The 12,052-nt window shown below is 37.4% G+C and overlaps 1 protein-coding gene across 3 annotated transcripts in view; it reads right to left on the bottom strand.

Annotated features, from left to right (window-relative positions):
* Nucleotides 1-1,249: 1,249 nt before the first annotated feature.
* PTAR1 (protein prenyltransferase alpha subunit repeat containing 1) overlaps nucleotides 1,250-12,052 on the bottom strand; it is a 49,826-nt gene continuing 39,023 nt past the window's right edge. For 2 of the 3 annotated variants that reach the window (XM_047829180.1, XM_047829181.1), the window contains one exon: nucleotides 1,250-10,383. In XM_047829180.1, the coding sequence (XP_047685136.1) occupies nucleotides 10,041-10,383 (343 nt within the window). In that variant the 3' untranslated portion in view covers nucleotides 1,250-10,040. The remainder of the gene's footprint in view (nucleotides 10,384-12,052) is intronic. The other variant, XR_007146115.1, reaches the window with a different exon arrangement.

Genomic DNA, 12,052 nt, shown 5'->3' with positions numbered 1-12,052 from the left:
AAGCAGTAACAACAAAAAAACAAATCACTGCTTCTTCTCCTAAAACAAACAAAACAAAACCAAAAAACACCAAAAGCAAAAATTTGAGGTTGCAACATGAGGAAAGTGCTAAATATATACAAATGATGAATGGCTTATCATATTTAAAAATTTTAATTAGCTAGTGTATCATCCTGCGTCTGTTTTTACTGTTAATCTTTCATTTCAAGAAGCATCCTATTAGGTAAAGCAATTTCCCAGGGACGCACTTTGCTAATATAAATTGTTGTCACACTTCTTATATAATCTGCCTACTAACTCAAACCAACACTGTCTTTAGCAAGCTAGTTCCCTTCCTTAGCATATCAAAGCGAAAACATTGTTTGTGGTACTTTGGCAAGATGCAAATAAATTCTGTACCTTGTTTCCTATCAAAAATAGGCATAGGTAATAATAGTGCGTTATTTAAAATATAATCCTAAAGAGTCATGGGACAAGGCAGCAAAGGCTTTTCCCACAAAACAACTTTTTGAGTATTTAAAATCTGAGTAAAAAAAGTATCCACGTCATCAATACTTTTCAGAGTATACTTAGGTATTAAAGCCATTTAAATAACTGTAAATGCTGTGTCCAGCTTAAAATATATGGAAGTAAGGTTCCAGGTTAAGAAAACATGGGATAGAACCCCGAAATAATCAAGTAATTCTCTGCTCTATGCCTTCATTTAAAATGTATGAGAAAAAGCATATCTAGTTATAATGACTTTCATAAGTCAATTAGTCATTGTTAATGCACTCTAAAGACAAGTGTGACAGTTTCTCTAATTTGTTTTCGATATTTTTTTAATGTCCTAGACACAAATGACATTTTTAATTCCTTCTACAAGCGTAAGTAATCAAATCAGTTGGTTTCACTTAGACAACAGCTCACACATCCATCCCATTACCACCATCACAGCAATTAAACAGGACTGCTTGGCAGAATGGAGTGGAGTTTAAAACACCAAAACGAGTTGGGGCCCCTGAGTGGCTCAGTGGGTTAGGCGTCTGACGTTGGCTCAGGTCATGACCTTATGGTTTGTGAGTTCAAGCCCCTCATCGGGCTCTGTGCTGACGCTCAGAGCCTGGAGCCTGCTTCAGATTCTGTGTCTCCCTCTCTCTCTGCCTCTCCCCTGCTCGCATTGTCTCTCTCTCAAAAATAAACATTAAAAATTAAAAAATATAAAACACCACCACCAAAACAAGCAAAAATAAACGCACACTTTCACTCATCTTAGGAGATGAAAAGTTTACTTAGAAATTGCAAACATTTAGCAAAGTTAAGACATAAACACTATTTTTCATATTCTACAGAAACACAATAATTTATAGCTGGCTTGGTACATGATCACATGATAAAAACAATCTAATGAAAAAAAAAAAAAACAAAAAACGATGGTTCATTCTACTTTTCTGCCACTTGTAACAACTTAGTAAGTGTACCAGTAAGTACTGGAAGACAGATGCATAGGAAGATTAGAATCCTAGGGCTGTTTGTTAATACACATTATTAGAAGAATAATATAAAAACAAAACAAGTACAGATACACAATTAACATGCAATTTAAGCTATTATTTTGAAGAGACAGGACTGAATTTAGTGAACACATTGAAAAATGTGTTAATAATGTGTTGTTATAATGAGCATAGCATGGTATTTTACATGGCATGGAATTTCTTCCTCTTTAGATAATGCTTGGCAAATTGGAACAGATTGAGCTACTTCTACAGCAAATTTAAAATGTAGACAATGTGGGTAATTGTATTAGATACTTTTCTAAGTATACTAATTTTTAAAGTACCATAATTTCATGCCTACCTCACCATCTCCCCAATTTAAAATAAAGTCAAATTTTGTACCCTATGAACCTGCACCGTCCGATATAGCAGCCCTTAGCCACACATGGCTATTTGAGCACTTACAAAGTAGCCAGTCAGAACTGACAGGCACTGTGAGTGCAAAATACACAATGAATTTTTTAGAAACTTACAAGGGGGGGGGGGTGGGAAGCAAAATATCTCCATAATTTTGTATACTGATTACATAGTGAAATATTTTTAATATATTGGGTTAATTAAAATAGTTAAGTTAATGTCATGGATTTCTTTTTTAATGTGCCTGCTAGAAAATTAAAAATTACATATGTGGCTCCCATTTCTTCCTACTGGACAATGCTCATACAGATAGTCTACAGTCACTTACTAGCCTTAGAATTTAGCATCCTACTTTAAGTAATCTGGAGTACGATCTCCCAGGACACTGTAAGCACACTCTGCACATACTTTACTGCAAAATTAATTTTTATCCCTCTGCAAGATACACATTTTAAATGTAAAAAGAATTCACAAAATATTTAATCCTTAATAAATGTCAATTACTATGTATTGTGAGAGCTAAAGGAACTTCAATGCAGACTGGAACACAGAGGAAAATAGTTAAAAAAAAAAAAAAAAAAAACAGTGCAATCAGAGGGAAACAATTAGTATCTTCAGTAAAATTAAGGTAGCCAAACTTATCTTTAATGCCCAGGATCTGACCTTGCACCACAGATCATATATGTAACTTGTCCACTGAACCACGACCTACAAGAAAATCTTTAAAAATCATTAAACTGCAACTTAAATACTCCATTTTTTGGAAAATCTGCAAGCAATGTAAAATTCACACACATCGTCAATTCTAACAGCAGACAGTATCTGAGAACTATCCCTTAAAGTCCCACAGTGTTAAATAAGGTTAGCAACTGCTTAGTGTCTAAGAGACTTGGACTTAAAAAAAAAAAACTTTCTTAGAGGCTATTAAAAAATATCACTGACCTTTTGTCATTTTCTTCCCCTCCTCTTTTTAAAAAAAAATTCAGTAATAGTGTGTATAAATCCCTGGCATATTGATACTACATCATCTTTTATTGTGTCCATCTCAAATACAAATTAATCTAGCACACATTTCATTATTCTCCCAGGAACACCACCAAAATATAATACTGAGTGGTCACCACAGTCAGAGGCCAGCATCACAGTCATGCATCAAGAACCTCGCCAGGAGGCGATGCCTAATTACACTTGTATTACACACTCTGTTCCTCACAGCTCAGGCTGGAATGTTTGTTTTTCAACCGTTTAAATCTGTTCACACTGAGCAAGCTCTGTCAAAGATGCTCTGAAAGTCACAAATGAGCAGATTCTGAAACTACTGTATCTTTCATAAAAATTTCTCCCGCATATTAAAGATGTTCTGAGAAAACAAGGAGAAGTTATTTAATATAATTCTGTATTTTACCATTACCACTTTGAAGACACTGGAAAGCAACCAAGTTTTAAGAAGAAATAAATAGAACCTAAGCCAGGTAACACCAGGTACACCAACAGAGAAACCGACTGTAGGCGTCTACAGTAATTCTCTCTCTCTCTTGAGTTTGGCAGCCTATTAAGACATTTAATCACATTTATTAATGTGCCTTGCACAAAAAGATGCTGCTTAAACTTTCCCCATCTCCTATCTTCAGACCGTGTTCTACACAAACAGTACGTTTATTGCATGTTACTAACTCCAGCCTAAATAAGCCTAGTAATTGATGCCAAATGATGTAATTTTTTCAGTTTCAAACATATATTGCTTTAAAAATATGCTCCTCTGTGAAAAGATAACAAGTTTCCTCTCCAAAAGCTGTTAACTTGCCATGAGATCAATAACTGACTAAATATTTATTGAGCACCTACTATGACTGCACTCAGTCTACACTCATTCTTTAACCACTAAGAAAAAGTACCTGCTTCAAATGCAAGATGACACTGGTGAGGGAAGATAATATTTGAGCACTTCTGACAAAATGCTTTATGAGTCACTATCTGAACGTGTGAAACTGTTCACCCCAGGACATGAAAAAAAATCTGAATATGTATTACTGATCACTTTATAAAGATAAATAAACATTTGAAGTAAGCTGCATAGTACTTTGAGGAAAGTGATGGCCATACATAAAATTAAGGCTGATTCCCTAAAGGTATGAAGAAAAGCCAGAATGTCATGGTGCATAAGCATCCAAAGACAAAAATAAACATTTTACACAAATATCTGGTTAATTCAGGCAAATGGCACTTGTGTTAGGTTTCCAACTTTGCTTGAGGGGGCTGGTTTAATAAAGAAAACTGCTTTTAAATAGGTGCACTTTAAGCAAATATGAAAATAAAAACCCTTTAAATAAAATTCTCTGTAAAATCACTATATAAATTCAAGTTCCAAATCTCATTTAAACATATATACATACATATATGTGAACACACACATATATATGCCTTAAAAGTATCAAAATTTCACTTACAATGTGATGCAGCTGTGTATCTTGCCTTGCATGGTTTGAAGCTAATTATGTACCTTCCGCACAATACTGGATTTCTCCTGAAGCCACGCATGTGGGCAATGGTGCCGAGACAGAGGGAGGCTAGTTTTCACTTTCTAGCCTTTAACGATCGCGCCCCGTTGGATTCCTACAAGGCGTGAGGCATCATGCAATGTACTGAACACATACGGGGTCTGCACACAGAACACTCTTTCAGGGAAAGTGAGGTTTTAGGAGGCAAAACAGTTGTCAGTTTGAAAACGAACGGTAATCATTTCCTGAACAGGATTTCCAGAAACCAAATGATGTCAACTGAAACACCCCCACCTCTGCCCAACGTGGAAAACAATACATTACAGAAACTGTTTCCGCAGAAGACGTTAAGAGAACATTCATAATAGAGCCGTAGGGACTGAAGCAGCGAGGTGAAGAGTGAGGCAGGCACAGAGCGTCTATGAGCTACTGCACTGGTAGGGGTTTATAAAAAATACTATCTATACTAAAGTTTTAAGAGCTAGTAATATATTTAGCATACTTTTGCCTTTTCTTTTTTGCCACTGAATATAAAATTTTGTCCTAAATTTACTAAATCTTCTACACCCTGAGGAATAACAGATTAATAAAAGAATGCCAGGGTCAGCCTTGTGGACCATATTATTGTCCAAAAAGCACAACCTATAAGAGTTAATATTCTTGGAAGCACAAAGGTTCATCAGCAGACTAAGCTACTCCTCTCTATTTTTTTTTTTTTAGCACAGAGTTTGGTTTTACAGTCTTAACATAACCTAACGAGAATACAGATGTCCAGGTTGAGAGCCAGAGGTGCCTCCTGCAATGCAAGCTCGCGCGCGCGCGCACACACACACACAGACACACACACACACACACACACACACACACACACACACGCACACCCCTACAACTGACACAATGGTTTTCTGTCTCCACTATGAACTACGACATATTGCTGCCATTTAGGAATATATTATTCAATAGTCCTCTGAAAAGCACTTTGGAATCTTTAGCTGTATATTTTTATGAAATTACAATTAAAAGTTATCTGCAATCTTGAAATATGGACTCTCTATCCCTCCCCTCTCCTGTAACCAAATACATAAAATGCCATATTTTAAATTTCATCTATTTACTTCTTTTCCTCCAACACAGAATTTGAGAGGGAATTCTTAAAACCCTTAAAGTGAGGCAAAGGATTCATTTACGACAATCATACGGCCTTTCTTTTCAGGCACAGTGCCACTGTTTCCCTTGAACATGGGCTGCACAGGTTTCGGACTAACCTGTAATTATGCACACGCTGTCCTCTAAATACCTCCAATCCCCAAAAAGTTAGTTGTCACAGGGAAAGAACTAATTCTTCTTGGCAGGGCGCTTAAAAATGCTAACTAAGAAATACAAACCAAAGCATCCTACCTGCTCATATCAGTATGTCATGAATGGATAAAAAAACTCCACAGGACCGTGTCTAGCAACTGGAATAAATAAAATGAGTTACAATCAACTGTTTGATAAAAATTCCGTCCTTTGTTTTCTCCCTAAACATTAATCTTGCTCCCTCCAGAAATAAGAAAGGCACTCAAATTAACTAGGTATATATAGCTATTGTTTCAAAGACACTGTGTGACAAGTAGGATTTTCAGGGCTGATTTTCTTTCCTGCTTGCTGCCTGCATGCCAGGGCACGTCTCCACCTTGCTGTGCCTCCAGACTTCTCCAGTACACAGGAGCACAGTAAGAGTGCATCTAGGCATGGGGAGGCAGCAGCATGCAAAGTGCCAGGGGCTGCACCGTTCTCCTGGAGAAGTTCACTCAGAAGTCAAAAGTTTTTAATGGCGCTGTTCGAATTCCGTAGCATATTTTAAATATCTGAAAGGTCTAAAATTTGATTTACTAGTAACAAAATAACTGTAAGCTTACAAAAGCTTTCTGCAAAGAATATGTGTTATTTCCTTTTATAACTAAACCTTTAGTATCTTCTGTAATTAAGAGGGACTAAGATACGGATTAGACTGTTGTATAGTAAGTGACAGCTGTACTCCTAAATTAATATTTAGCCCATGTCAAATACTATCTTGTGCTACAGAAAATTACTAATGGTAACTTGTTCTCAACAATATTAAAAGTTCTCTTTATAAACAAGCATAAATTCACATGACGACCTGAATTCATCTAAATCACACAGTCTACCACCATAAATGCTTTCCTACAAACTGCCACGTAAAAGTCAAGGAACTTTTGTTTTCATATCTTGTGTCACATAAGCCCTTATCTGAAGATTTAAATGGCTTTTAGTGACAACATGTATACATTTAATCCTATTAATAATGAAGCCTTTAATCAGAACCGTACCATAGGAATAAGGGATATGACTGAGAGTCTGGGCCCAGAGTTTCCAAAGACGTAACAAAAATGCTAAAACCTGGAAAAGAAAAAGGGGACATTAACAGGTATCTAATCCTTAAACCTAATAAGAGAAAAAGAAAATGACTCACACAGGTTTAAGAAATACCTAAAAGGTCTATAGTTCAAGCTGAGGAGGAGAAAAGGAGAAGCATAAAATGACTATCCTTGCACAAATACAAATCAACGAGTCTTTGAAATCAAAGAATTCCTTCAAATGCCCCAAAGAGTCTCTGGCTCTGTTGCCAAGATCTGTCCTCCAATACCATAAATGAACAGAAAGTGGTGTTCTTAATGCAAATGAGCTTTGTTCTATGAATTTTTAATATATATTAAAGTACAGTTATTTCATAATCATAGAGCTGCATTTCTTGGCTGGGATTTAACAGCTTAAACAAGGTCGTTAAATGAAGAAGAATCATCTAACTTATTCTATATGTAACAGCTCACCTGTAGTATCATGAGGCTAGAATGTATCATTCATTCACAATCCATTGCTCTAACTTATCAATTTCTCAATCATAACTCATTCTATCCACTACTCATGATCAATCTTTCCCTTTTTCAGTGAACCATTTATTAATTTGATAAACATTTGATAAGTCCTTGCCATGTGCAAGGCACACAGAAGAATCTGGGAACACCAAATTACCAAAACAGGTATACTTAAAAAAAGGTGGGGCTGGGGAGGAAGGTGGTGTGGAGGTATTTACAGATCTTATTGCTTTTGGCTTGTCAGTAGTATTCTTGATCCACAGGACAGTATGATGGCCGACTATTCTCCTAATGAAAGTTTGATGAAATGTGTCAATCAATCTAAACTATCTTTTTCTTTCAACAAGGATATTTATAGAAAAAAAGGTAAAGACTAACAAGTCCCTGAAAAGATACATCCTTTCCACAGCATGAACTTATTCACTCAAAGAGATACTACCATGCTACAGCTAATGAGTTTAGATGTCAACCATTTAGGAAAAAAACACAACCATTTAGGAAAAAAACACAATGCTAGGTTTTTCTGTGAATCAGCACTTGAAAAATGCGAACGTTAGAAATAAAGTAGCACACGTAAGTCACAAACGCTAAGTATCCTTCGGATGTTTGTGTTTTTACTGCCTACTCAAAACTTTATTAGGAAGAAGAGACCGAGATATCGTAAAGGACTGCACGGCTTCATAAGAGGGTGTATGAAGGGCCTTAAAACACATGAAGGCAGATAACATCAAAGGTGGGCAGGGCACCGTATGGAGGGTAAAAAAGGCGCAGAGCCGCTGGTTCACAGGGGACTGTCTATACTCCTGTCCTGACACTCTCACATCAAAGCAGAAGAAGCCCTATTACTTGGGATACTGAAAATGATGCGTGGAAGGGAATACTGAGTGAGGCCAGGATCTGGCAACATGTATCCAGTGGAATGGGCTGAATCTCTCCTGTCATCTCTGTGTAGTCTCCCCACTATCCCCTGCAGGTGGAGAAAATCATCAACTAATGGTTTTATCCACAGAGGTCTAGGTAGACCTTGAGGTATTTGTAGACAAAGGGCCATGGGATTATGTTCATAATGGCAATTATTTTCTTACCTAAATACTATGAAATTTTGCCCCAAGAGAGAAAAGCAGATTCTGTCTACAAGGGCCAGGCTGGACAGTTTTTCTGGTATTCTCAAGTCTCCCCTGACAGTTTGCTGCTCAACAAAATCATGATGCACAAATAAAGAACTTGCTCTTTTCCTAAGCTTAAGGCAGTGTGCCTCGCTCAAGTCCAAGGCTTCCATAATACATACTAGGAGAAGTCTGCCTTTACATCTGTCCCCTCACCCTAAAGGTGACCTAGCAAGTAAAAAAAACAAGCAAAGCACGGCGGTCACTTACTTCTGCAGTGTGGCATCCTACACACACACAGAGGACAACAGGTGGTTTCCATCATTAGGGGACCTTTGAAAGGGCAGTTCCTGTGAATATTGTGTGTGTCTGTGTGTTTAATGGGGTATGAGATTCGGTGGAAAGAGGACGGAGAATGTCTTCAGAACACATCCTTAAAATTAGACAAGTAAGGAAAAACATACGAAAGTGGAAGTGTCAAAAAATATGGAAGGGACTGGGAAAGTGAAGAAGAGATAAGTGGAAGGGAAAGAACAAACACAGACCATTTACAAAGGGGGGAAACGTATTCAGAAAGTAAACATTAGCCGGCCCTTTTCCCACAGACCTGAAGAACCCAGCCCTTATTACTGAGAAATAAGATACAGCTGTTCGGTGGCTACTTTGGTACCTCATCCCTGATAAGTTTAGTATCAAAGTCTTTAAGTTGTTTTATTTTTTAAAATAAAGATTGAAGACCTAACCTTCAAAATCTATTCTTTCCCCCTGGCTTTTGCCAGCAAATCTGTAATAACCACTTCATAAAAATTGTGTGGTTTAAGTGTATCCTCAAGAACTTAAATTTTTACAAAGGAAGATTGTTTATGGATACATTTCCATGCATATTTCACTTTTCATGGTGAATTTAAAAGGAAAACAAGTAGTAATAACTGAAAATGGCATTCCAGGTTAAAAAAAAAAAAAAAGGTTTATATAAGGGCTAATGTGAGTGTTTTTGGCCCATACCAAATTTGAGGTAAAAAGAATCTATCAAAACTAGTAATAAAAATAATTCCCAGTACTGCAATTACATAAACTCTTAAAATTAGTTTTTCTTTTAAAATAACCACTTTAAAATGGATTACACATTGGAAGCATGTTTTTTATATAAATTCCAATACTTCTGACTTTGGTTACACTGGTCGATAACTTGAGTCGAGAAAGAGACATGATTTATATTTTTGCAAATCCCATCTATCTGGCCATTTGATTCTCAAAGCAGTAATTAGATGGAGTAATTTTGAACTTGTACTATTCTAAGGCTGAACTACAACTTAAAATATTAATTGAAAAAACTAGCCTATACAGCAAGCAACTGCACTGAGGTGGGTAGATGTGTCTGTGAACCGATTAGGAGAACCAAATGAGAAGCTTCACGTATAGAAATATAAAGGATGAGAAGAAGAAAAAAATTAAGACTCACTGTTTAGCAGGAAGAAACTACACAGTTATTTTATCCCCAAAGGAATGCCAGTTCTTAACAAAATAAATAAAATTAAAGATTTACTATGGACTTTTAACCTAAAGATGAAGAACACATACCAGCAAACAATTCATGCGACTATGTAAGAAAGGAAAGCAATATTGCACTGAAAGGGGGAACCTTGCAGGACTAATCCACCTCTCTCACTGACTCAGCGTAACCAGCCACTTCCGGTAGGCACTGGCAAACCTGGCCTGCTCTACGTTCCGGCAGGTGGACAATACTTGATCGATGAACCTATGCTCCATCTCCAGGTCCCGGGAGTCTGGAGCTGGGGTCCGCTTCAGGCGTTTGGTTTCCTGGGAATAGCCTTGCTTGCTAGAGTCATTCAGCCCATCCACCTCCATGGCCTGAGACATGTGGGGGCCTCCTGGGATGAGGTGCAAGTCACTCGAAGTTCCCCCAGGGCTGTCTGCAGGTGACAATGGGGTCACACTGTGAGGAAACCTACCACGTAAGTGATGCTGAAGGTAGAAAATATGCCGCCTGTGAAAGAGGAGGGGGAGAGAATACAGAAAACTCATATCACAAAGTCAAGCTTTTTAGGAAAAAAAAAAAAGCTGATAATTTTAAAACATACTGTATGTACTCAGTTCATGGCTCCCGTGGTAACCCTGAGTTACCTGGAGGAAGGAGGCGGAGTAGTTACCCTGAAGTCTCTGCATATTTAGACCAGAGTCTTACAAGCCCAGATTACTGGACTGTGAGAAAGAATAATACGACCCCCAAAGGATTTTTAATATCACCGACTGAGATGATGGCAATCACCTGGCATTGTTACTCTTTGTAACTACAATCGGAAATTAGAAAATAGGTCGTAGCCCAATCTCTGCTGTAAAAAAAAAGCAACAAGAACAAAAAACAGAACCAAAAATTAACTTTACTGATATCCTAAAACAGAAGTGAATTAACAAGGGGATTAAATAGCTCCGCTAGAGGCGTAGTCCATGGCCTCTATCCAGTATTTCCTTTAGTAAGAACAGGTCTTATTATCTAAAAACCAACTTAACTTTCCCTGAAATCTGTCACTATAACTATAGTCTCATTAAATATCCCTGCAGCAGGGATATCTCATTATTCATATTAGCAACTCTAAGCTCTGAAAAGTTAATTCTGTCCATTTCCCCAGCATATTCTGGAGTAGACAGGGAGCATATAATTTACCCATTTTATAGAGGATAAAACTCAAAGGACAGATAAGGCGCCTAAGGGCAATGGCTCAGTAGTAGAAAACTGGCCTGTATAACATCCAGGCCATCCCACCTGTCTCTTTTCCCCATGCCCCACCCCAAACTTCAAATAATTTTTATACAAAGCTTCTACTCTGTTAATCTAGCTATCTCTTCAACACAAATATAATTTTAAAATTTTCTCAACCTTGCTACTGATGTACCTAAATATAAAATAGCAACAAAAAAATCTGTAACACCCCAATGACATGGAGGTTAGTATCTATCTTGTCTCTAGAAAATGTGGAGTAAGAGTGTCTCTTCAGTATGAGAAAAAGAAATTTAGGAAGGTGCCAAAGAGAGTAGACGGTCTCCCATCTTCTAAATGTACTTAGCATGGAGGAGCAGCTGAACGTGTCTCCTCAAAAGGCGGCAAATCTCAACAAGTTTAAGAACATACAAATATGTAAAACGCCTATCTCCTGCTTGGCATAGCAAGTCCTTTGTCTACAAATAGAATCCTATAGCCTGAAGCAGAATCCGCATTTATAGAGACAGAGATGCTTCAAAAAAGAACCAATCAGGGGGTTCCCATACCTGGACTTCCTTCCAACATGAAAGTTACTTGGCTGTCAAATGTACTCAGAACTCAGGTTATGAGGTTGCTAATCCTCTTTCACTCCTTCCTAATAATTCTGCCCTGCTCCCAAAGTACACCTTACTTTAAAAAAAAAAAAAAACCAAAAAACAAAAACAAAAAAAACCCAACCAGTGTCAAGAGTTTATTACTTAAGGAACGTTAATTTGCAGACCTTCAATAAGCTTAACTATTCTCAAGGTCCAATCAACAGTCTGATCAATGGTCTACACCCGACTCTGCATCAGAATGTACCTGCTAAGTTTCTTTCCATTGTGTTTTTGAAGACTAGATGGCAGCCTTCCACCCCACACATGCTACAAGTATCAGGATCTCCAAGGAGGGAGTC

Source organism: Prionailurus viverrinus, chromosome D4 (genome assembly GCF_022837055.1).
Source record: "Prionailurus viverrinus isolate Anna chromosome D4, UM_Priviv_1.0, whole genome shotgun sequence".
Classification (NCBI taxonomy): Eukaryota; Metazoa; Chordata; class Mammalia; order Carnivora; family Felidae; genus Prionailurus; species Prionailurus viverrinus.
Note: the sequence above shows the minus strand (reverse complement) of the source record. Positions and strands in the feature narration are given on the sequence as shown.